General features: G+C 44.6%; 1 protein-coding gene across 1 annotated transcript in view; it reads left to right on the forward strand.

The window, feature by feature from the left end:
• The window catches only part of LOC126419736 (26S proteasome non-ATPase regulatory subunit 10-like), a 41,937-nt gene extending 15,653 nt beyond the window's left edge, over positions 1–26,284 (forward strand). Inside the window, exons 2-3 of the mRNA XM_050086914.1 lie at positions 7,747–7,855; positions 25,622–26,284. Coding sequence (XP_049942871.1) covers positions 7,747–7,855; positions 25,622–26,210 — 698 coding nt within the window. The 3' untranslated portion in view covers positions 26,211–26,284. The remainder of the gene's footprint in view (positions 1–7,746; positions 7,856–25,621) is intronic.
• The last annotated feature ends 793 nt before the right edge of the window (positions 26,285–27,077 follow it).

A 27,077-nucleotide genomic window follows, 5' to 3' on the forward strand; every position in this document is an offset into this window, starting at 1 on the left:
TATCTCTCATTTTAAAGATTATATATAAATGATTCTTTGGTGTTACTATCTGCAGTCTATTCCGTATTTTATCTCTGGATAATATTGTCAGCAATTTTCACCTATTGTTGAAAGTGACCTACAATTCTTTAGTTGTGAGGCAGCTGTAGTGAAATTATGTGATTAACTCTGAAATGTGTTTTGAATCTAGCATAAAGGTACTTTGTACAAACCTCACAAGAGTGGGTAAGTTTGTATGCCTACAACATACATAAGAATAGAAAAGTAATATTGTGTAGTATTGAATATAGAAAGCTGGGGCATTCAACTTAAAACATTTTTTAAAATTAGTTCGTTCACTTGAGAAATATAAAATGCCTAGAATTTCAGCTTTGTGCTGTAATCCATTTAATAAAAAGGGCCACAATAACCACAAGAAAAACGTACGGCCTGTTTCACAATGGATGATAGCAAGGAAACCTTTCTTAACTTTAAATCAAAAAGTGAGAGAACTGCTGTAAAAAAAAAATTGCACAAGTAGAAATTTGTGATATGTATAGCACATAAAATGATGATGATCTACTGTATTCTGTCGTGAAACAAGAAAGTGAAAAGGTTTTATTTATGTGATAGTGACATAGAAGACGTTCCAACAAGTGAGGCCTTAGAAAGGTTGAATGCTTCTTTACAGTCCATTGGTGAATCGCCAATTAAGAAGAAACGGCTGTGTGAAGCAAAACATCCTAAGGAAAAACTAAACTTCAACAATTCAAACTAAGGTGTTAACTGCTTCCTTCCAAAAAAGGAGGTACATGATCATGCAGAAACTGAGATGAGATGATCAGTCAGCTGAAAGATAAAGTTCGTACATGTACATTTCGAAGTAAACAGATGGAAATTCTTACCATGTTACCTAAAAGCTGTAGTGTTAAGAAGCTTCAAGATGAGTTTAACGTAACAAATTACGAGTAAAAGATTTGGTAAAGGCCAAGGGAATGTTGTCTTCACCAAACCCAAACTCCGGCAAGACTCTTGATCAAACAACCACTGATTTTGTTAGAAACTTTTATTGTTCTGATGATATAAGCAGGGCAATGCCTGGAAAAAGATATTGTGCTTTTGGTACACATAGTGTGTGTGTGTGTGTGTGTGTGTGTGTGTGTGTGTGTGTGTGTGTGTGTGTGTGTGTGTGCTACACATCAAAACTTCAAACTTATGCTGACTGGATGTAACATTCCTCAGCTGACAAAGGATGAAGATAATCCAATAAAAACGTACAAAGACTGCATTGAAAGGGTTGCATGTGATCCGTCATTACCTGCTTGTCATTTTGGTGAATGTAAATTCTGCCCTGGCCCAGATACAGTTACGACATATTTACAAGATTTGTTGAATACTAATGATATTGATAATATGATTTATCAGCAATGGGTTTCCGTTGATCACACATCTCTAGAAACAATCATAAAATCATCTGACAACTTTATTCATTGTTCTTTTGATAAATTAAAATCGCTTACACGACCTTCATTTGCAGCTAGTCAACAATGAACCTTTCAGAAGAAACTGAGAAATGAACTTAAAGAAGGCGAGGTGTTAGTGATCTGTGACTTTTCTGAGAATTACTCCTTTGTCATCCAGGACGAAGTTCAAGGCTATCACTGGACAAACATGCAAGCAACGATTCATCCCACTGTTGCTTATTAAAAGGATGGGAAAAAACTCGAGCACAAATGTCTTGTAATGATATCAGAATGCCTAACACAATGTTGCTGTGCATTTGTTCCAATCATACTTGATGGACTTCCTGACAGTTAAATTCAGTAGAAAACCAAGAAAAATATATTATTTCTCTGATGGAGCAGCAGCTCACTATAAAAAAAAGGCCATAATGAAGACGATTTCCAAACTGAAGCTGAATGGTATTTATCAGTCACCTCACATGGGAAGGGAGCTAGTGAAGGCGTCGATGGAACAGTTAAACGACTTGCAGCTCGAGCAAATAATGACACGAAAACAACCTTACATGTTTGCCAATGATAACGTAGAAGGAATGAACTTCAAGTATGCTACTAAAGATCACAAAAATGAAGAAATGAAAGTTACGGAGAGATTTGAGAAATGCTGCAAAATTGTAGGGACACAAAAACTTCACACTTTAATTCCTTTTAGCAAGGACAAAATAATAACAAAAGTGTATTCAAACTCTGATGATAGTAAAATTGAAATGGTGACTGTTTCTGACAGTGATACAATACCATTCCAAGACAAAAAAGGAGCTGTTGCTTGTGACTATAATGGACACTGGTGGTTAACCTGTGTACGTGAAAAAATCGGGAGAAGGATGAAATCACAATTTCTTTCATCCATATGGACCGTCACCATCTTTTACATTTCGAAGTCATTCATTCCATAAGCAGTAGGGAAGCAGTGGCAATCTTGAACCCTCAAACTGCTGCAGGGCGAACATATAAGTTATCCAGTGCAGAAATGTTAATGTGCAACAGACTGATTAGTTCGAAGTATGAAGAAGTGCACTAATAGGACGCCTATTTGTAAATAATTGTAATTATTAACTGAATTTAGGTCTGATCTCAGGTATTCATCTTTCTGTGTTTTTTATTTTTTTGAAAGTTTTGACTTTGTATTTATTAATTACAGAAGCATAAAACATGTTATTTTGCAATTATAAGCTATTTTTAATTTCCAAATTTTACAACACACAGCTGGTGAGAAGTCGGCCTAATATCTAAAATAAATTAGTTTTTACGAATTTTTAAATCACCACCCTTAATGTAAAATTGCTTTTGATAGTGATCCCATGCTCATCCCAAGTTGAAACATTTTCAATATGTAGATGTAAAATGCATCTTTCACGTATTTTTTTGAGAATTTTAAAAATAGTTTTTCAAAATTCGGTTAATTCAACAGTGTTCGTTAACAATTTGTGGATATATATATTAAACTAATGATGTTCGTTATCATAAAAAAGCTCTTTAAAAGAGCTTTCCAATGAAGTAAATTTTATTGTTCTAGCTTAATTAGAACACGAGCTGTAATGAAAATAACATTGTTCTGTGAGCAAAAAATTTGTCGTCTTTCAATTTTTTTAAGGTTCACTACTCGGTAACTTCTCGTCAGAAAAATGTGAAAAATTAATTTCTGTCACGATTTATGAGTAATATATGTATACTTCATTTCAGAAAAAATCAAAGAGGGTCAGGTTGTAGCACTTGATTTGACATGGAATTCCCTGTTAACGAAACCATTGATTTCCATACATGGTAATTGGCGCTGTAATAGTTCAATTCGAAGAGTTCGTCTGTGCAATTAAGAACCGACATATTTCATTCTAGATTTCATTGAAGACGTAAATGTAAATTTTTGTGTCTTAAAGGTCAATATTCATGTTTGAAATTTAGAGCTGCAAATTTGACTGTACACAGCAGTGTGGTTAGCCGTTTCTGTGTCTGGCTATAAACTATGTGTAGCACTATCGAGGGACAATTACAAGGATGTAGTAGCTTCGTGTTCCCATCAGCATGCTTCATTTCAGTGAGTCTCCTAGCCTCTCACCACCGGTGAGCATTTGTGGCACGTGCACCTACCACTATCACGGCATGGACATTATACTTTATTACAGTGCTTGTGGTTTGTATTCTGCTGGTAGCCGTGTAGTGGTCAGTGCGAGAGTTACGGCAGTTGGATGGAAACACAAACCGAAATGACCCATCTTAATAGCGGGATTCCAGGGTGGCGACCGAAATCTAACTTTCCGATGGTTTGGTGAGTCACCACAGTCAACCCCACAGGAAATTTAAACTATATTACCATGCAGGTAGCTTTTACCATACATGTAGCTTTTTTGTCAGATACATCAATGTCTAGCCATAACATTTGTTTTGTACAACACATTTGCAAAGATGTTGTAACGAGTGACATTAATAGCAATCGTTACAAAACAAAACATAGAATCAAATACATCGATTCTAGAGTGAAAAAGCAAGCGCACTTGATATTTGTTGATTACACGAATGGGAAACAATGGTTTGGTAAATTCTGTTCACTTTATTCACCTCAATTGCCTTCACCACTCTGTTCGGCTGTACCGTACCGTGGGTGCAACCACAACGGAGGGGTATCTGTTGAGAGGCCAGACAAATATGTGGTTCCTGAAGAGGGACAGCAGCCTTTTCAGTAGTTGCAGGGGCAACAGTCTGGATAATTGACTGATCTGGCCTTGTAACATTAACCAAAACGGCGTTGCTGTGCTGGTACTGCGAACGGCTGAAAGCAAGGGGAAACTACAGCCGTAATTTTTCCGGAGGACGTGCAGCTTTACTGTATGTTTAAATGATGATGGCGTCCTCTTGGGTAAAATATTCCGGAGGTAAAATAGTCTCCCATTCAGATCTCTGGGCGGGGACTACTCAAGAGGACGTCATTATCAGGAGAAAGAAAACTGGCATTCTACGGATCGGAGCGTGGAATGTCAGATCCCTTAATTGGGCAGGTAGGTTAGAAAATTTAAAAAGGGAAATGGATAGGTTAAAGTTAGATATAGTGGGAATTAGTGAAGTTAGGTGGCAGGAGGAACAACACTTTTGGTCAGGTGAATACAGGGTTATAAACACAAAATCAAATAGGGGTAATGCAGGAGTAGGTTTAATAATGAATAAAAAAATAGGAGTGCGGGTTAGCTACTACAAACAGCATAGTGAACGCATTATTGTGGCTAAGATAGACACAAAGTCCATGCCTACTACAGTAGTACAAGTTTATATGCCAACTAGCTCTGCAGATGATGAAGAAATTGATGAAATGTATGACGAGATAAAAGAAATTATTCAGGTAGTGAAGGGAGACGAAAATTTAAGTCATGGGTGACTGGAATTCGTCAGTAGGAAAAGGGAGAGAAGGAAACATAGTAGGTGAATATGGATTGGGGGGGAAGAAATGAAAGAGGAAGCCGCCTCGTAGAATTTTGCACAGAGCATAATTTACTCATAGCTAACACTTGGTTCAAGAATCATGAAAGATGGTTGTATACCTGGAAGAATCCTGAAGATACTAAAAGGTATCTGATAGATTACATAATGGTAAGACAGAGATTTAGGAACCAGGTTTTAAATTTTAAGACATTTCCAGGGGCAGATGTGGATTCTGACCACAATCTATTGGTTATGAACTGCAGATTGAAACTGAAGAAACTGCAAAAAGGCGGGAATTTAAGGAGATGGGACTTGGATAAACTGAAAGAACCAGAGGTTGTAGAGTTACAGGGGGAGCATAAGGGAACAATTGACAGGAATGGGGGAAAGAAATACACCACAAGAACAATGGGTGGCTTTGAGGGGTGAAATAGTGAAGGCAGCAGAGGATCAAGTAGGTAAAAAGACGAGTGCTAATAGAAATCCTTGGGTAACAGAAGAAATATTGAATTTAATTGATGAAAGGAGAAAATATAAAAATGCGGTAAATGAAGCAGGCAAAAAGGAATACAAACGTCTCAAAAATGAGATTGACAGGAAGTGCAAAATGGCTAAGCAGGGATGGCTAGAGTACAAATTTAAGGATGTAGAGGTTTGTCTCACTAGGGGTAAGATAGATTCTGCCTACAGGAAAATTAAAGAGGCCTTTGGAGAGAAGAGAACCACTTGTATGAATATCAAGAGCTCAGATGGGAACCCAGTTCTAAGCAAAGAAGGGAAGGCAGAAAGGTGGAAGGAGTATATAGAGGGTTTATACAAGGGCGATGTACTTGAGGACAATATTATGGAAATGGAAGAGGATGTAGATGAAGACGAAATAGGAGATAAGATACTGCGCGAAGAGTTTGACAGAGCACTGAAAGACCTGAGTCGAAACAAGGCCCCAGGAGTAGACAACATTCCATTAGAACTACTGATGGCCTCGGGAGAGCCAGTCCTGACAAAACTCTACCATCTGGTGAACAAGATGTATGAGACAGGCGAAATACCCACAGACTTCAAGAAGAATATAATAATTCCAATCCCAAAGAAAGCAGGTGTTGACAGATGTGAAAATTATAGAACTATCAGTTTAATAAGTCACAGCTGCAAAATACTAACGCAAATTCTTTGCAGACGAATGGAAAAACTGGTAGAAGCGGACCTCGGGGAGGATCAGTTTGGATTCTGTAGAAATGTTGGAACACGTGAGGCAATACTAACCTTACGACTTATCTTAGAAGAAAGATTAAGAAAAGGCAAATCTACGTTTCTAGCATTTGTAGACTTAAAGAAAGCTTTTGACAACGTTAACTGGAATACTCTCTTTCAAATTCTGAAGGTGGCAGGGGGTAAAATACAGGGAGCGAAAGGCTATTTACAATTTGTACCGAAACCAGATGGCAGTTACAAGAGTCGAGGGGCATGAAAGGGAAGCAGTGGTTGGGAAAGGAGTGAGGCAGGGTTGTAGCCTCTCCCCAATGTTATTCAATCTGTATATTGAGCAAGCAGTAAAGGAAACAAAAGAAAAATTCGGAGTAGGTATTAAAATTCATGGAGAAGAAGTAAAAACTTTGAGGTTAGCCGATGACATTGTAATTCTGTCAGAGAGCAAAGGACTTGGAAGAGCTGTTGAACGGAATGGACAGTGTCTTGAAAGGAGGATATAAGATGAACATCAACAAAATCGAAACGAGGATAATGGAATGTAGTCGAATTAAGTCGGGTGGTGCTGAGGGTATTAGATTAGGAAATGACACACTTACAGTAGTAAAGGAGTTTTGCTATTTAGGGAGTAAAATAACTGATGATGGTCGAAGTAGAGAGGATCTAAAATGTAGACTGGCAATGGCAAGGAAATCGTTTCTGAAGAAGAGAAATTTGTTAACATCGAGTATAGATTTAAGTGTCAGGAAGTCGTTTCTGAAAGTATTTGTATGGAGTGTAGCCATGTATGGAAGTGAAACATGGACGATAACCAGTTTGGACAAGAAGAGAATAGAAGCTTTCGAAATGTGGTGCTACAGAAGAATGCTGAAGATAAGGTGGGTAGATCACTTAACTAATGAGGAGGTATTGAATAGGATTGGGGAGATGAGAAGTTTGTGGCACAACTTGACATGTTTTGAGGCATCAAGGGATCACAAATTTAGCATTGGAGGGCAGCGTGGAAGGTAAAAATCGTAGAGGGAGACCAAGAGATCAATACACTAAGCAGATTCAGATGGATGTAGGTTGCAGTAGGTACTGGGAGATGAAGAAGATTGCACAGGATAGAGTAGCATGGAGAGCTGCATCAAACCAGTCTCAGGACTGAAGACCACAACAACAACAACAACAACTGTGTTCGGAGGGTGCTTGTCGCCTCACTATCATGTGAGCCTCCTACAGCCCTGTCAGTAACACATGAGCTACCAGAAACATTTGATTAAAACAATACGACGATAAGTACATTCAAAGGTTATTGCTGTTGCAATTTCCGTGTGATTCTTGTTGTAAATTCTATTTTCGTATTACTCTATCAAAACGGAAGTCTTTGTATCTACGTACTGTCTTTTGTTTTCTGTTATGCTAAGCTACAGGTCTGAGGAACTCAAGAGAAGTGTGTAAACTGGTTAGATCGAGGGTAAGGTAATCTTCGTAGCAGACCTACTATTGTCATTGGCAGTGTGTGTTCTGTTTGTGTGAAGACGATCCCCCAGCAGCGATGCATGTAGTAACCTGCCCTCTGGCCTCCAAGTGGAGAGAGTTTACCACACCCTGCCTGTCTGTCTTTGCAGCACGCCGACCTCTGCAGACGACAGTGGGCCGCAGGGAGACCGCAGCTGCACCCCTGCCACTGCTGCGCCGCCCACGGCCAGCCGCACCGCTCCTCCGCCAGATGACTCTGCCGTCTCTCGCCTGCGGTGAGTTCCGCCACTACACAGTGCGACTTGTCGGGGCATCAACCAAGGGTTGAGTGCAAGGAAATCGAATAGCGCTGTAGTGCATATTTGGGAACACAGAGGCTATAATTATCGAGAGAATTTATTCCTTTTATAAATTCTGGTGACGAATAGCCATGGATTAAGGGATTCCTTACATCCCTCTCTGGGTTCACAGTATGACTCAAGATATCATTCACTGCAGTTATAAGGGAAATATGTAATAAAACAAAATCCTTTTCCATAGATACTGAACATACTGATGCATTGGATGCAATTTCTTCTACCGGTGATGGCTCTCTGAGAATGAATCGTTTAGGAAATAGGTGAGACAGATTTATGCCAATAAATAATTTAGAATGCAATTCTTTGGTGATACTGAAACAGAAATGTTGGAGGAATCGCAAGCAGGAAAAAGGAAACAAAAATATAATGCAGCAGAATAAGGATATGGAGTGTTCAGATTTTGTATATGTAGGTTTAAGTGACTTTTCAGAGACTACTGAGCCCTGAAAACTTAAACCCTGCTGGGCTTGGAATGCGTGTATTGCTGTCCTCAACAGACGACCACTACTGGCTCAAACTTCCATTCGCTCTTCTGTTGTGTTGGTGAATAATTTCGTAGCCTTTTTCCATATGTTAATTAGACCCAACATAACAGAGGCTTCAGTCATCACTAACGTGTCCTCCTGTATGTACAACAGTCTGCCAGCGCTGGAGCAACTTTTCGATCTCGTGGATTTGAGTCGAATAACTCGTTGAGCCAAATTCCGAGCGCATGTTCATCCAGCAAACAAGTTCCTTCACAACTTTTTCATAGAGTGTGCAGAAGGTAAGAATGGTGCACGAGATCAGGTGCATATGACAGTCTAGCAGAATGCGGGCTGGCGTCATCGTGGAGCAGTATCACTTCACACAATCTTACTGGCCGTTATTCTCGGCTTGCGTCTGCAAGACATCTCAGTTGCTGGCAATAAATGTCAACAGTGGCGGTTACACCTCGGACAAGCAGACCTAGTACACCACACCAGTAAAGATACAGGATAAGAATGGTGGGTGTCGTTCACGAGCCAATGGATAACGACATGCAGAGGCGCATATAAGGCCAGCCACTGCGTTTTATGTTTTTGCCTTGGAACATGCAACAGGATCGTCTTGCGTCCACCTTCAAATTCCGCTTCTATCAATATCCTCAGTAGTGTTCGGCAAAAAGATCGTTGTATTCTGGCCATGTATTCCAACTTCGGTTCAGGACAGAAGTATGGAATACATTTTGTTTAGATTTATTAATGGTTTTTGGGGGGCGAACTATACAACCAGCATCAGACAAGGAACAACGCTAACCTGTTAAATCTTATTAAACTGGATTTAACTCAATGATCGAATATAGGAAAAGAGAATTTTTATCTTACAGTACACTAAATATAACATATTTAGTGAGCTATAAAATAAGAAATTCCCTTTTCCTATATTCTTCTGTGACCATTTGTTACAAAACTGTAGAGGTACTATACATTTCTGGAACTTCTGTTACTAGAAGGATCTTAATGTTCGTAGAAAGAGAACCTCAGATACCGTAATAGTTTCTTAAATTCTTGATACCTTTCGTGGCACCTGACGAAAATGTGATAACCACCTTCTTCACTTCCGCATTCACATGAAGATTATTTGACCATGTTCAGGTAGCAGAGATTTGGCGGAGTGTCCCATGACTGAAACAGTCGTGCCAATGTTACTATAAAGTGAGGTGACAAAGGTCATGGGATAGCGACCTGCACATAAACAGATGGCGGTAGTATCACGAGTGTTGGCACAAGGGGCCACAGGTCACTCTCCATTGTTCCCAGATGTATCCAAGAAAGCGGCGAAGACATCATCCAACATGGCGTTGTGTGCACTTGGCAACAGCGCATGACGTCATCCAAAATGGCGGGCAGTTGGAGTTTTCGTGGGAAAGGGCCACGCCCCCCTCACCCAGAGAAAAGGCTGTAAGTTCAAATTCCAACAGCCCCCCAGGGGGTCCACAACTCTTTTGTGGATATGTGCGTAGCGAGCACGGGACCCCGAGCTAATGTAGCCCTCCTTCCTTTCCGGGCTGCATACCTTCCTTTTCCGCATCCTTCCCTATCCCCCATCTTCGCCCCCCCCCCCTCCCCACACCTCTGGCTCTTTCCTTCCCTTTCTCCCCCTCTGGGAGTATGGTTTGTGCGTATGTCTGGAGACGGACGCTCGTAAATGTAACGCATTCTTCGCCTTCTCTGCTTGTATGTCTTCATCCATCCTTTGTCCTTCTCTTTTCCTTACCTCTTCTCTTTACCCTTCTCTCCGCTGCCGCGTTTGAGACCTCTCTTCTTTCCTTTCCCTTTCTTTGTTTTTCCCTTTCTTTGTTTTTCCCTTTCTTTGTTTTTCCCTTTCTTTGTTTTTCCCTTTCTTTGTTTTTTCCTTTCTTTGTTTTTCCCTTTCTTTGTTTTTCCCTTTCTTTGTTTTTCCCTTTCTTTGTTTTTCCCTTTCTTTGTTTTTCCCTTTCTTTGTTTTTCCCTTTCATTGTTTTTCCCTTTCATTGTTTTTCCCTTTCATTGTTTTTCCCTTTCATTGTTTTTCCCTTTCATTGTTTTTCCCTTTCATTGTTTTTCCCTTTCATTGTTTTTCCCTTTCATTGTTTTTCCCTTTCATTGTTTTTCCCTTTCATTGTTTTTCCCTTTCATTGTTTTTCCCTTTCTTTGTTTTTCCCTTTCTTTGTTTTTCCCTTTCTTTGTTTTTCCCTTTCTTTGTTTTTCCCTTTCTTTGTTTTTCCCTTTCTTTGTTTTTCCCTTTCTTTGTTTTTCCCTTTCTTTGTTTTTCCCTTTCTTTGTTTTTCCCTTTCTTTGTTTTTCCCTTTCTTTGTTTTTCCCTTTCTTTGTTTTTCCCTTTCTTTGTTTTTCCCTTTCTTTGTTTTTCCCTTTCTTTGTTTTTCCCTTTCTTTGTTTTTCCCTTTCTTTGTTTGTCCCTTTCTTTGTTTTTCCCTTTCTTTGTTTGTCCCTTTCTTTGTTTGTCCCTTTCTTTGTTTGTCCCTTTCTTTGTTTGTCCCTTTCTCTTTGTCTGTCCCTTTCTCTTTGTCTGTCCCTTTCTCTTTGTCTGTCCCTTTCTCTTTGTCTGTCCCTTTCTCTTTGTCTGTCCCTTTCTCTTTGTCTGTCCCTTTCTCTTTGTCTGTCCCTTTCTCTTTGTCTGTCCCTTTCTCTTTGTCTGTCCCTTTCTCTTTGTCTGTCCCTTTCTCTTTGTCTGTCCCTTTCTCTTTGTCTGTCCCTTTCTCTTTGTCTGTCCCTTTCTCTTTGTCTGTCCCTTTCTCTTTGTCTGTCCCTTTCTCTTTGTCTGTCCCTTTCTCTTTGTCTTTCCCTTTCTCTTTGTCTTTCCCTTTCTCTTTGTCTTTCCCTTTCTCTTTGTCTTTCCCTTTCTCTTTGTCTTTCCCTTTCTCTTTGTCTTTCCCTTTCTCTTTGTCTTTCCCTTTCTCTTTGTCTTTCCCTTTCTCTTTGTTTTTCCCTGTGCTTGTCTGAAGGCCGACCCCACGCATTTTTGTGCGTAGCCGGTGATGGGGTGACGGGGTAACGCGTAATTCCCCGCCCTGGGTAGACAGGTAGCACACATATGTACCCCCTGGTAACGGCCAGGCCCAGGAAGGGGTGATTACCCGAGCTGACACCTTCCGAAAGTGCCGATTGGTCCCTCCGTCCGTTTATCGGGAGGTGTGACCTGAGGTGTGAACAATCACCTAAGGCAGGTGTGCCCTCAGAGAGGGCCCCCACAAGGGAGGAGCGCGCCATTGGAGATGCTGGTAATCATGGGGGATTCTTCCGCAATGGTTTCCTCACCTTCCACTATGTCTGCTCACAAACGTAAGTTCACTGAGTCTCAGCCATAGTCAGTTCTTCCATCGATGCCACAGTTCCTTGTTGTTTCTCGCTCTGACGAAGGTCACGACTTCTCCACAAGTCAACCCTTTCATTATTCAGAAAGGTGTCGACGCAACTGCAGGTCCTGTAAAGTCTTGTTCCAGATTACGGAATGGCACCTTGTTGTTAGAAACAGTCAGTGCCCTCCAGGCACAAAAATTGCTGCGTGCTTCACTTCTCCACACCTTCCCTGTCCGGGTGGAACTGCACCGCACTTTAAATTACTCACGTGGAGTCGTTTATACACTCCTGGAAATAGAAATAAGAACACCGTGAATTCATTGTCCCATGAAGGGGAAACTTTATTGACACATTCCTGGGGTCAGATACATCACATGATCACACTGACAGAACCACAGGCACATAGACACAGGCATCAGAGCATGCACAATGCCGGCTCTAGTACAGTGTATATCCACCTTTCGCAGCAATGCAGGCTGCTATTCTCCCATGGAGACGATCGTAGAGATGCTGGATGTAGTCCTGTGGAACGGCTTGCCATGCCATTTCCACCTGGCGCCTCAGGTGGACCAGCGTTCGTGCTGGATGTGCAGACCGCGTGAGACGACGCTTCATCCAGTCCCAAACATGCTCAATGGGGGACAGATCCGGAGATCTTGCTGGCCAGGGTAGTTGACTTACACCTTCTAGAGCACGTTGGGTGGCACGGGATACATGCGGACGTCCATTGTCCTGTTGGAACAGCAAGTTCCCTTGTCGGTCTAGGAATGGTAGAACGATGGGTTCGATGACGGTTTGGATGTACCGTGCACTATTCAGTGTCCCCTCGACGATCACCAGTGGTGTACGGCCAGTGTAGGAGATCGCTCCCCACACCATGATGCCGGGTGTTGGCCCTGTGTGCCTCGGTCGTATGCAGTCCTGATTGTGGCGCTCACCTGCACGGCGCCAAACACGCATACGACCATCATTGGCACCAAGGCAGAAGCGACTCTCATCGCTAAAGACGACACGTCTCCATTCGTCCCTCCATTCACGCCTGTCGCGACACCACTGGAGGCGGGCTGCACGATGTTGGGGCGTGAGCGGAAGATGGCCTAACGGTGTGTGGGACCATAGCCCAGCTTCATGGAGACGGTTGCGAATGGTCCTCGCCGACACCCCAGGAGCAACAGTGTCCCTAATTTGCTGGGAAGTGGCGGTGCGGTCCCCTACGGCACTGCGTAGGATCCTACGGTCTTGGCGTGCATCCGTGCGTCGCTACGGTCCGGTCCCAGGTCGACGGGCACGTGCACCTTCCGCCGACCACTGGCGACAACATCGATGTACTGTGGAGACTTCACGCCCCACGTGTTGAGCAATTCGGCGGTACGTCCACCCGGCCTCCCGCATGCCCACTATATGCCCTCGCTCAAAGTCCGTCAACTGCACATACGGTTCACGTCCACGCTGTCGCGACATGCTACCAATGTTAAAGACTGCGATGGAGCTCCGTATGCCACGGCAAACTGGCTGACACTGACGGCGGCGGTGCACAAATGCTGCGCAGCGCCATTCGACGGCCAACACCGCGGTTCCTGGTGTGTCCGCTGTGCCGTGCGTGTGATCATTGCTTGTACAGCCCTCTCGCAGTGTCCGGAGCAAGTATGGTGGGTCTGACACACCGGTGTCAATGTGATCTTTTTTCCATTTCCAGGAGTGTACATGCTCCCTCGATGGATTGTCTGACGAAGAAATTCAGCACTACCTGTCTGACCAGGGCGTAACGGCTGTTCATAGGGTTATGAAAAGGGTTGACATGAACCTCATTCCAACCCGCACTGTCTTCTTGACATTCGACAAAGTTCAACTCCCATCGAAAATCAAAGCAGGTTATGAAATAATTTCCGTTCACCCTTACGTTCCAAACCCTACGCATTGCTATCGGTGTCAGCGGTTCAATCACACCAGCCAGTCCTGTTCCAATCCGGCCAAATGTGTTACATGTGGCAAAGATGCCCATGAGGGTGCTTGTCCACCTCCATCCCCTCGCTGCATCAACTGTATGGGCGACCACGCTGCTTCGTCTTGAGATTGCCCCATTTTTAAAAAAGAAAACCTCATCCAGAAAATCAGAGTGAAGGAAAAGGTGTCGACCTTTGCTGCTCAAAAATTATTCGCCAGTGGACAGCCCACCGTGCCTCAGACAGGAAAATACAGCACTGTCCTTGCTTCTCCTCGGCCAACAAAGGAGATGGCCACGCAGACTTGCGACCTCACCTTTAGTGCCACGGTCGACAGATCGGCCAGCGCAAAGATCGCCAGTTCCACCTCACCTCTTTCGCCTGCACACTCTATGGCTCACCCTTCAGCGGGTTCTGCTAAATCTCGAGCCCAAAAGTCAGACACCAAGATTTCGAAAAAAGAGCATACTCAAAGATTTTTTACGTACCCCAACTTCACAACCATCGGTTCCTCCTTCATCTAAACATTATATTTCCAAGAAGGCTACTAAGAAACCCAGTTCATTTCCTTCTCCACCAAAGCGTGTCCCATCTACAGCACCACCCGGCGGAAATCGCCCTTGGCCGTCTTCTGTGTCGCCGAGGCGGCCGTCTGGCGGGCGATCAACCAGCCGATCACTGGTGGCAGGAGCTGCACCTGACCAGCCTATGGATCAGGATCTTCTGCCTTCAGCTGAATGCCATTCCATGCTGTCGGTCTCAAGCTCTGAGCAGTCGATGAGTTGACAGCAACCTTGGTCACATTCCTCCATTTTCTGTTCACCCTATGTCCATTATCCACTGGAATATCTGCGGCATTCGAGCCAATCTGGATGAATTGTCGATCCTCTTACGATCCTACTCGCTGGTCATCTTCTGTCTTCAGGAAACAAAGCTGCGTCCCCATGACCGCTTTATTCTCCCCCATTTTCAGTCCTTCCGATTTGATCTCCCTTCTGTTGAAGGCACTCCAGCCCATGGAGGACTCATGATTCTTCTCCATGATACTCTCCATTATCACCCAATCCATTTAAACACTCCCTTCCAAGCTGTCGCTCTCCGTCTTTCCCTTTCTGGATATACTTTTTCTCTTCGTGCTGTATACATTCCATCGTCCACACCAATGGCACGAGCTGATCTCCTTCATCTCCTTGGTCGGCTTCCACCCCCATATTTGCTGGTTGGGGACTTCAATGCCCACAACCCACTTTGGGGATCTCCTCATCCTTGCCCACGTGGCTCACTATAGCTAGACGTCTTCCACCAAGCGGATCTAGTTTGCCTTAACACTGGGGTCCCTACATTTTTGACTGCCTCCACGACAAATATCTCTCACTTGGACCTTTCGGTCAGTACTGTTCCGCTAGCTTGGCGCTTCGAATGGTTCGCCCTTGACGATACACACTCGAATCACCACTTTCCATGTGTCCTTAGACTGCCTCCTCAACTGCCATATATGCGCCCGCGACACTTGAAGTTTGCCCAAGCCGATTGGACACTTTTTTCGTCTCTGGGGACATTCGATGACCGTCACATTCCCAGCGTCGACGATGAGGTCACACATATTACCGACGTTATTCTTACAGCTGCGGAACATTCAATATCACGCAGCTCCGAATTGCCCCGGCGCCCCCCAGTTCCTTGGTGGAACGAGACGTGCGGTGACGCAATACGTCAGCGGCGACATGCTCTTCGCGTTTTCCGCCTCCATGCTACTGTGGCCAACTGTATCCGCTACAAGCAGTTCAGTGCGCGATGCCGTCGCGTCATCCGCGATAGCAGGAAGGCAAGCTGGAAATTCTTTATTAGATCATTTAACACCTTCATTCCCTCCTCAGAAGTTTGGAGTCGGCTTCGACGGTTATCAGGCGTGCCTAGTTTCTCCCCCGTCTCTGGGCTCACGTCGCGCATGATAAATTAGTGGACCCTGTCGGAATTTCTAACTCATTGGGTCAGCACTTTGCTGAGGTTCCAAGCTCTTCAAATCACCCGCCAGCGTTTCTCCAGAAGAAACGTACAGCGGAAGTGCGACTTCTTGCTTTCTCCTCTCAAAATCGCGAAAGCTACAATACTGTTTTCTCCATGTGGGAACTCAAACATGCACTCTCTTCTTCTCACTCCTCCGCCCCAGGACCGGATGGTATCAACGTCCAAATATTGCTTCATTTACCAACCCATAGTCTGCGTTACCTCCTTCGCCTTTATAATCGAATTTGGACTGAAAGTACTTTTCCCAGACGATAGCGGGAAGCTATCGTCGTTCCTGTTCCGAAACCTGGAAATGACAAACATCTCCCCTCCATCTATCGCCCAATTTCTCTCACGAGTAGTGTATGTACGGTTTTGGAGCGTATGGTGAATTGCCGCTTAGCTTGGTGGCGGGAATCCCGCAGACTTCTAACACCTGGCCAATGCGGATTAAGAAAGCATCGTTCTGCAGTTGACCATCTTGTTGCTCTCTCCACTTATATCATGATGAATTTTCTCCGGAAACCCCAAACAGTAGCAATATTTTTTGATCTGGAGAGAGCATACGATACCTGTTGGAGGACAGGCATCCTCCGCACACTGTTCTCTTGGGGCTTTCGAGGTCGGCTGCCCCTTTTTCTTCGCGAATTTATGGAAGAGCGAACATTTAGAGTGCGGGTGAAAACTACTCTCTCCCGTACTTTCTCCCAAGAAAACGGGGTACCAAAGGGCTCAGTGGTGAGTGTTGAACTGTTTGCCATTGCCATAAATCCAATTATGGATTGTCTCCTTCCTGATATCTCGGGCTCCCTCTTTGTGGACGATTTCACGATCTACTACAGCTCTCAACGGACCAGCCTTCTTGAAACGTCGTCTTCAAGGATGTCTCGATCGCCTCCACTCTTGGAGCATCGAAACCGGCTTCCGTTTTTCTCCCAGTAAGACCGTTTTTGGTAACTTTTGGCGACGTAAGGAGTTTCTTCCACCCTCCTTACATCTAGGACCTGTCAACCTTCCGTTTTCGGACGTCGCTAAATTCTTGGGTCTTATGTTTGACAGAAAACTGTGCTGGTCCTCCCACGTTACCTATCTTTCGGCTCACAGTCTGCGATCCCTCAACACCCTCCGTGTCCAGAATGGTACCTCCTGGGGAGCGGACCGAGTGGTCCTTCTCCGCCTCTATCGCACCTTAGTGCACTCGAAGTTGGATTATGGAAGCATAGTTTACTCCTCTGCTCGGCCGTCTATTCTTCGGCGTCTCGACTCTCTCCACCACCGTGGATTACGTTTAGTGTCTGGAGCTTTTTACACCAGCCCTGTGGAAAGCCTTTATGCTGAGACTGCTGAACCTCCTCTGCCCAATCGGCGACCAGTCCTTCTGAGTCGTTATGCTAGCCATCATTCTTCCATGCCTGCAAATCCGGCACATGACATGTTTTTCGACGCCTCCTTTGATGTAGAGTATGCACGCAGCCCCTCCTCCCTACTACCACCAGGAGTCCGCTTCCGTCAACTGCTCCATTCTCTTTCCTTCCGCTTTCCTGAAACCTTCTTGACAACTTGGGGTACAGCACCGCCTTGGCTCCGTCCCCGGATCTGCCTGCTCCGTGACCTTTGTCAGTTTCCCAAGGATGGTACCCCTTCACTTGTTTATCGTCGGGCATTTCCTGTCCTATGTGCACAAATGACGGAAGCCACATTTATTTACACTGATTGGCTCAAAAACATCGTTTGGTGTAGGGAGTGCCTATATTGTTGGCAACACCCCAAATCAATTTCTCAAGTTTATTAGTGCCAGTGAAATGACATCAGTCATTTGAAGCTTTTTTGGGGGCAACCAACCCCTTTCTGTAGTGGATTTTTAAGCTTTCCTTCTGCTTTTAGTTTCTCCAATTTCTTGAGTTTCGTTCCCATTGCTGCTGGTTTCCATTTTCGGTTTTTTACTGTTTCATAAGTGACGGACCGGGCGCTAATGACCATAGCAGTTTCGCGCCCTAAAACCAAAACGTAAAAATTTCCATCAGGATAATGGCCACACCTCCGTTATCTCTACTAAGCAAAGAAAATCGCGTGAAGATAGGCCACTTGGTCTACCTCTACTGACTTAAGTCATCTGACCGCTACTTCCTCGGATGAACTGGCGCAAAGTTTGAATTTAATTGGTAAACAAAATTCAGTTGGGATTTCGCTGTTAATCTGAGAAAATGGCGCGAAAGAAAGTACACTTGTACGAACCTCAGTAGCCACCACATCCTAAGGATTCGTGGGGAAAAAGTACTTACCTTTATTATTTAAACAATTTCATGTAGGTGTGTTGGCCAATGGGTCCGAACCCCAACTAACTAAGTACATTTCGTCGCCGCCAGAGGATACTACCGTGATGTCAGGTGATGTAAGTACAATTATCCATGATGGCGGCAAACAGTGTTTTCACCATGACCGCTAGTACTGAGTACCACCAGCAGAGGACACTGTCGTTATTTTCGTAATGTTACTCCAGATGGTGAGCGTAAATGGCGGGAAAACGACTCCGGACACAAGTCTTTATTTTGCAGACAGTCATTCCACCACAAGATTTAGAGTCCAACTGAACTAGTGCATATACTGCCACAAATGGTTCAAATGGCTCTGAGCACTATGGGACTTAGCTTCTGAGGTCATCAGTCACCTAGAACTTAGAACTACTTAAACCTAACTAACCTAAGGACATCACACACATCCATGCCCGAGGCAGGATTCGAACCTTCGACAGTAGCGGTCGCGCAGTTCCAGACAGTAGCGCCTGGAACTGCTCGGTCACCCGGACGGCCATACTGCCACAAGAGGGTACTTTAATCTCTCATGTGATGTAAAGGAAGATGATGATCTGGACGGGGAAAATGGCTGCTGGGGAGAGTAAGGAAGGAGTGTACTCAATTTATTTTGGAACATTTTATTTAGGGAATGAGTATATTTATCACAGTGACACAAAGCACTCACCCTGATTAGCTTGGGACCACAAAACACAGACTGCAGACACGCAAACAACTCCCTAATTTACCGAAATAATTTCAGTACACAATGTCAAACTGCTCCTAAATAAAGCAGTACACAGATGTGTAGATATGCTCAGTACTCGTAAACTGCCCAAATAACGCATATCACAGCCTACAGACCTGCTCACAAAATAATGCAATTAACGCATGCAAGCACCCTCCGCCACCCCTTGTCCAGTAGAGCGTACAGACAGCCCCAACGAAGTGACTCGGCCGTCAGCCGTCAAACCACGCACAGCTGCCCTTAAGCATGAAGCAGCAACATCCTTCATACTTGATGTTTGAGAAATACCTATCGAAATACGTGTTCACCTACATGCCTATGGTGACGCTCCAAGCTGTGCCAGGCGCAAATGCGATCGACGCCGTCGCAGTACGCAAGCCAGCGTGTGCCATCGCTCTCGCACAGCTGCAGTCTCCGTTAGACCGGCGTCACTGAACTCCAAGCAGCAGTCCCCATACTCGAGATACCTCAGGCCAGTATTGTCTTTACCACTGATGATAGAGTAGCACAGGCTGCTCTCCCCCCTAGAAATTGTAACGGACCATGCGTGACGTGTTCAGCCATATGTACCTGCCCCAGCATGGCTCACGCCGTGTCTCACACCATAACGTCTGTGTGTTACTCTTACGTCACACGTGTCCAGAAACGCTTAATTTCCACGTTAGAGCTCATTTTACTTTCGTCAGTATGTACTATACTTGCTCGATTCACCGCCAGTTGGCCCAATTTAAGGAAGGTAATGTTGACTTCGGTGGTTGTGTTGACATGCGACTCATAGCTCTTCAGTACTAGCATCAAGCACATCGGTACGTAGCATCAACAGGTTAGTGTTCAACACGAACGTGGTTTTGCAGTCGGTGCAATGTTTACAAATGGGGAGGTGGCAGATGCCCATTTGATGTATGGATTAGCACGGGGTAATAGCCGTGGCGCGGTACGTTTGTATCGAGACAGTTTTCCAGAACGACGGTGTCCCGACAGGAAGACGTTCGAAGCAATTGATCAGCGTCGTAGGGAGCACAGAACATTCCAGACTATGACTCGCGACTGGGGAAGACCTAGAATGACAAGGACACCTGCAATGGACGAGGCAATTCTTCGTGCAGTTGACGATAGTCCTAATGTCAGCGTCAGAGAAGTTGCTGCTGTACAAGGTAACGTTGACCACGTCACTGTATCGAGAGTGCTACGGCAGAACTAGTTGTTTCCATACCATGTACAGCGTGTGCAGGTACTATCAGCAGCTGATTGGCCTCCACGGGTACACTTCTACGAATGGTTTAACCTACAATGTGTCAATCCTCATTCCAGTGCAAATGTTCCCTTTACGGATGAGGCTTCATTCCAACATGATCAAATTGTAAATTTTCACAATCAACATGTGTCGGCTGATGAGAATCCGCACGCAATTGTACAACCACGTCATCAACACAGATTTTCTGTGAACGTTTGGGCAGGCATTGTTGGTGATGTCTTAATTGGGCCCCATGTTCTTCCACCTACGCTCAATGGAGCACGTTATCATGATTTCATACGGGATACTCTACCTGTGCTGCTAGAATATGTGCCTTTACAAGTACGACACAACATGTGGTTCATGCACGATGGAGCTCCTGCACATTTCAGTCGAAGTATTCGTACGCTTCTCAACAACAGATTCGGTGACCGATGGATTGGTGGAGGCGGAGCAATTCCATGGCCTCCACGCTCTCCTGGCCTCAACCCTCTTGACTTTCATTTATGGGGGCATTTGAAAGCTCTTGTCTATGCGCAACCCCTGTACCAAATGTAGAGACTCTTCGTGCTCATATTGTGGACGGCTGTGATACAATACGCCATTCGCCAGGGCTGCATCAGCGCATCAGGGATTCCATGCGATGGAGGGTGGATGCATGTATCCTCGCTAACGGAGGACAGTTTTAACATTTCCTGTAACAAAGTGTTCGAAGTCACGCTGGTACGTTCTGTTGCTGTGTGTTTCCATTCCGTGATTAATGTGATTTGAAGAGAAGTAATAAAATGAGCTCTAACATGGAAAGTAAGCGCTTCCGGACACATGTCCACATAACATATTTTCTTTCTTTGTGCGTGAGGAATGTTTGCTGGAAGTTGGGCTGTACGTTTTTGTAACACCCTACAAAAAGGTACGGCCAAACTTTATATATGAATATAATAGAGGGATACATTCCACGTGGGAAAATATATATCTAAAACAAAGATGATGTGACTTACCAAACGAAAACGCTAGCAGGTCGATAGACACACAAACACAAACATACACACAAAATTCAAGCTTTCGCAACCAACGGTTTCTTCATCAGGAAAGAGGGAAGGAGAGGGAAAGCCGAAAGGATGTGGGTTTTAAGGGAGGGGTAAAGAGTCATTCCAATCCCGGGAGCGGAAAGACTTACCTTAGTGGGAAAAAAGGACAGGTATACGCGCACGCGCACGCATTTGTAAAGGCAGAGAGTTCAGGCAGAGAGTTCAGGCAGAGATGTGAGTCGATTTGGAAGTACAGAGGCAAAGATGTTGTTGAATGACAGGTGTGGTAAGAGCGACGGCAACTTGAAATCAGTGGAGGTTGAGGCCTGGTGGGTAACGAGAAGAGAGGATATACTGAAGGGCAAGTTCCCATATCTGGAGTTCTGACAGGTTGGTGTTACTGGGAAGTGTCCAGATAACCCAGACGGTGTAACACTATGCCAAGATGTGCTGGCTGTGCACCAAGGCATGTTTAGCCACAGGGTGATCCTCATTACCAACAAACACTGTCTGCCTGTATCCATTCATGCGAATGGACAGTTGGTTGCTGGTCATTCCCACATAGATAGCTTCACAGTGTAGGCAGGTCAGTTGGTAAATCATGTGGGTGCTTTCACACGTGGCTCTGCCTTTGATCGTGTACACATTCTGGGTTACAGGACTGTAGTAGGTGGTGGTGGGAGGGTGCATGGGACAGGTTTTACACCAGGGGTGATTACAAGGGTAGGAGCCAGAGGGTAGGGAAGGTGATTTGGGGATTTCATAGGGATGAACCAAGAGGTTACGAAGGTTAGGTGGCCAGTGGAAAGACACTCTTGGTGGAGTGGGGGGATTTCATAAAGGATTGATCTCATTTCAGGGCAGGATTTGAGGAAGTCGGATCCCTGCTGGAGAGCCACATTCAGAGTCTGACCCAGTCCCGGAAAGTATCCTGTCACAAGTGGGGCACTTTTGCAGTTCTTCTGTGGGAGTTTCAGGGTCTGAGGGGATGAGGAAGTGGCTCTGGTAATTTGCTTCTGTACTAGGTCATAAGGGTAGTTGCAGGATGCGAAAGCTGTTTTCAGGTTGTTTGTGTAATGGTTCGGGGATTCCAGACTGGAGCAGATTCGTTTGCCACGAAGACCTAGGCTGTAGGGAAGGGACCGTTTGATGTGGAATGGGTGGCAGGTGTCATAATGGAGGTACTGTTGCTTGTTGGTGGGTTTGATGTGGATGGATGTGTGAAGCTGGTCATTGGACAGATGGAGGTCAAGGTCAAGGAAAGTGGCATGGGATTTGGAGGAGGACAAGGTGAATCTTATGGAACCAAAGGAGGTTGGAGAGGAAATTCTGGAGTTCTTCTTCACTGTGAGTCCAGATCATGAAAATGTCATCAATAAATCTGTACCAAACTGTGGGTTGGCGGGCTTGTGTAACCAAGAAGGCTTCCTCTAAGCGACCCATAAATAGGTTGGTGTACGAGGGGGCCATCCTGGTACCCATGGCTGTTCCCTTTAATTGTTGGTATGTCTGGCCTTCGAAAGTGAAGGAGTTGTGGGTCAGGGTGAAGCTGGCTAAGGTAACGAGGAAAGAGGTTTTAGGTAGGGTCCCAGGTGATCGGCGTGAAAGGAAATGCTCCATCGCAGCGAGGCCCAGGACGTGCGGAATATTTGTGTATAAGGAAGTGGCATCAATGGTTACAAGGATGGTTTCCGGGGGTAACAGATTGGGTAAGGATTCCAGGAATTTGAGAAAGTGGTTTGTGTCATTGATGAACGATGGGGGACTGCATGTAGTGGGTTGAAGGTGTTGATCTAGGTAGGCAGAGATACGTCCTGTGGGGGCTTGGTAACCAGCTACAATGGGGCAGCCGGGATGTTTCGGTTTGTTAATTTTAGGAAGTAGGTAGAAGGTAGGGGTGAAGGGTGTCGGTGGGGTCAGAATGTTGATGGAGTCAGGTGAAAGTTTTGTAGGGGGCTTAAGGTTCTGAGGATTCCTTGAAGCTCTGCCTGGACATCAGTAATGGGATTACCTTGGCAATCTTTGTATGTAGTGTTGTCTGAAAGCTGACGCAGTCCCTCAGCCACATACTCCTGACGATAAAGTACCATGGTCGTGGAACCCTTGTCTGCCAGAGGAATGACGATGGATCGGTCAGCCTTCAGAGAACGGATAGCCTGGGCTTCAGCAGTGGTGATGTTGGGAGTAGGATTAGGGTTTTTTGAGGAGGATTGAGAGGCAAGGTTTGGAGAGGGTGATTTTGAGGAAGAGGAGGTGGGTCCCGCTGTGACGGAGGACGGAACTGTTCGAGGCAGGGTTTAATTTGGAGAGTGTCTTGGGGAGTTGGATCATTAGGAGTAGGATTAGGATCATTTTTCTTCGTGGCAAAGTGATACTTCCAGCAGAGAGTACGAGTGTAGGACAGCAAATATTTGACGATAGCTGTTTGGCTGAATCTGGGAGTAGGGCTGAAGGTGAGGCCTTCGTGGATTAAAGCATTAAAGCACCGTCTACTTGAGATTTCTAACAGTAAACCTGTCAGTCATCAGAGGACATCCATCTCATCACCGATGAAACTTAACACAATCCTCTAAACGAACTTTGATCTATGCAATCCCCCTCCCCCCTCGTGTCGCATCCTGGGCGTAAAATCGAGACTTCGTCATAACTAAGTTAGCGGTAGGACAATTGCCCGACAGATGTGTTTACAGAGTTAGTAATTGTAATTTTCACATGTAGGACGCTGCTGCTGTGTGTTTATCTGTTTCCATGTTGGAGGTGTCCCCCACTGCTAATCATTTTACATAGGCCCGATGCAGGCACTGTATAATTTATGAACTGTGATCCGATGTGAACAGTGGACACTATGCATCTCCCCAAAGCTATATTGTGCTCCTATCACGCAGAGCGATTGTTTTATGGAAATAGTTTGATTTTCGTTTTACGGTTCTGTAAGATAGTTCATCATAGAGAAATCGGAAAGAACGTTGTATGTCATGCGCTTGAAATATATTTCTCAAAATCGCCTGCGCAGGAGAGCTTCTGGAAAGTTTGGAAAGTAGGAGACGAGGTACTGGCAGAAGTAAAGCTGTAAGGACGGGGAGTGAGACGTGCTTGGGCAGCTCAGTTGGTAGATCACTTGCCCACGAAAGGCAAAGGTCCCGAGTTCGAGTCTCGGTCTGGCGCACAGTTTTAATCTGCCAGGAAGTTTTCAATCGTTTCTTATTCTGAACTGTCTACTGCTACATCATGGCACTTTGAAATCTGTTACTATAAATCAATACGGAGTGCTAAGCTCCTCGCCGTGGTCGCATCCCGAGAAATGTCGTACACTTGGATGCGTTAGGGCTCAGAAAGCTCAATTCATTCACGAGACGTGGAGTTTAGGTCTTCTTCCTCTGATCAGTTGCAGATTAATTGGGTAACGGTGCTGCACGGTGGGCTGGTCAATGACATTGTGAGTATGGTCTCTCTCTCTCTCTCTCTCTCTCTCTCTCTCCCTCACACACTCTAATTTTGCCGTAAGACAGCGAGAATGCTCTGTGACTCCCATACACAAAGAGATGGATCGTAAATTAAGTACTATGCTCGAGGTTTTAGAAATATGTAGAGCGCAGTCTGGTATATTTTGATGATTTGTGTATTCGAGAATTAACAGTGAATGGGCGTACTGAGCAGTCATCTAGCCATGTTCACAATCATACTCGCAAAGTAGAGAAGGGACACTATACACTATATACTAGGTTGAAACACTACTTAATCTAACTGAAACTAACTTACGCCAGTGACAACACACAAACCTGTGCCTGAGGGGGACTCGAAACTCGGACAACATGGAACGCAATTCAGAGTCATAATGTAGGTATTGTGAATTAAAATCATTGTAATGAGGCTGTCGAAACGAAGGACATGAGGTGTTCATCAGTAAATACATGAGCAGTGTCAGGACTATAGTTTTAAGGACCTCTACTACAGATAGTAATCCAACCAAGCACATCAATCATAAATTTACTTTCAAAAACTGCAGAATTTGCTGTTGCCTTCAGACACATTACAGCTACAAGAAATTAAGAGTATGTTTTGTACATCTGTGAGTGTGTGTAAGGGGGAGGTTTTAGTGGTGTGGTTCTGTGTATGTGTGTACATGAATGTGTGTGAACATGGGAGAGTATGAGACTGCTTGTGGATATGCTTGTTACCATGCAAACACTCTTCTCAGTAAGTTTGTACATGTGTATATGCCAACAGATATGTTTGTGTGTACGGATAAAGAAGTAATCTACAGCTATTCCTGCAACTGAAGTATTTCGATTAAATTGTTCCCTGCTAAGCATTAGCTGACCCTGTTGATGAGGATGTTTTGACAAATTTGCAAATAAAAGAAATGCTATGACAGGAAATTTAAATACCTGAGGACATGACTGTCTGAGTGCCACGTTTGGGTGTATTAAAAAAGGGGTTGCAGCACGTAGAGGACTATTATACTACTATTTGTTTCAGTGGTGAAAATTGCAGATTAATTAGTGGTCAGATCTGCTTTTTGGAACGTGTAATATCAGGTTCCTCTGCTGTATTCTTAATTAGAAGTATGTATTTGGCGAAAAATGAGACAATTTGCCCTTCTTGCACAGGAGCCTGCCTGAAAAGGAGAAGAACAGCAGACTGATTAAGGCAGCGAAGGAGGATGCAGTCACAGAGCTGCAGACGCTGCTGGCAGCTGGTGCGGACGTGGGGGCGACGGATGAGGACGAGCGCAGGTACACCGCCCTGCACTGGGCAGCAGAGAAGGGACATGAGAAGGCAGTGAAGTGCCTGGTGGTGGGTGGAGCAGACGTGGACGCCAGGAGCAGCGGCTGGCAGGAGACGCCCCTGCACAAGGCTGCAAGTAATGGCCACGAGGCTGTGGTGCGGCTTCTGCTGGAGGCAGGAGCGGAGGCTGATGCCAGGAACAAAACGCAGAGCACGCCCTTGCTTGTGGCTGCATATGATGGTCACGTGTCTGTGGTGCGGCTGCTGCTGGCGAACACTCCTTACCACAACGCCAGGGATCAGTGGGGACGAACGCCGCTGCACAATGCGACTCTGCGCGAACATGCAGAGGCGGCTTCGGCACTGCTAGATGCTGGGGCCGACCGCTGGGCCAGGAATAACGAGGGAAAAACCCCACTGGACCTCGCCAAGCAGAACAACCACCAGCAGCTGATAGACATGTTAAGGTGAAGGTAACCGTCTGACAGATATCCTTGGAGTAAAACGAAAAGAACTCCATTCCATGAGTTTTCTTCATTATTAAAATATAGACTGTGATAAAACTAAACCTGCAGTTATTCACTGTTTCTGTACTCCCACATTCAAGGATAATGTTGTGCCTCGGCAGACTTTTTTGGCCACTTCTAGTGAACGCTTCAGTAGATGTATAGTACATAATATTATTCCAATTTCAAATCTTGGCACACGTCTTTGATTTTTGCTGTATTTTTCTGAAATTATAAAAAAGTGCAAGGTTAAACTTCTCTCAAATGGGAAAACGTGTTCGAAGTTTCAATACGGTCATGAACCTAGAAACAAATATTCGACTCAAATTCAAAAATACACTGTTGAAGAAATTTTCTCAACTGCAGCAATATACCTGTTACAGTATTACTTTACTACAACCAATAATTAGTAAATTAAATGAAATTAAGAATAAGATTTACACTAAGACTGTTAAAAATTAAAAAGCTGTTGAAATAGGAGCTATTGGCAACTAACACAACGTTCACTTCTCAATACAGGTGAAACTGTTAACAGATTAGATACTCAGTTATTGAAGATACTCAGTTTATTTGCAAATACATGTTTCATCCTAGAACGCTTTCTTTGCACCACTGATAGGGCGTGGCTTAACTGCTGACACATTCTGTAAAAACCTTTAAGAATATATACAATTTTCCTCACAGTAAAACACTCTAACTGAAGAATTAACAATATACTCGAAGTAGGCTCAATTTCCTATGCAGTGTTTAAATATGTAGAACACAAAAGTTTGCAAATGCTGCACAGTTCATTCCCTCAGCTCTAGAAACAAAACATTAGAAAACGGAACAA

This window comes from Schistocerca serialis, chromosome 9 (assembly GCF_023864345.2).
Source record: "Schistocerca serialis cubense isolate TAMUIC-IGC-003099 chromosome 9, iqSchSeri2.2, whole genome shotgun sequence".
Classification (NCBI taxonomy): Eukaryota; Metazoa; Arthropoda; class Insecta; order Orthoptera; family Acrididae; genus Schistocerca; species Schistocerca serialis.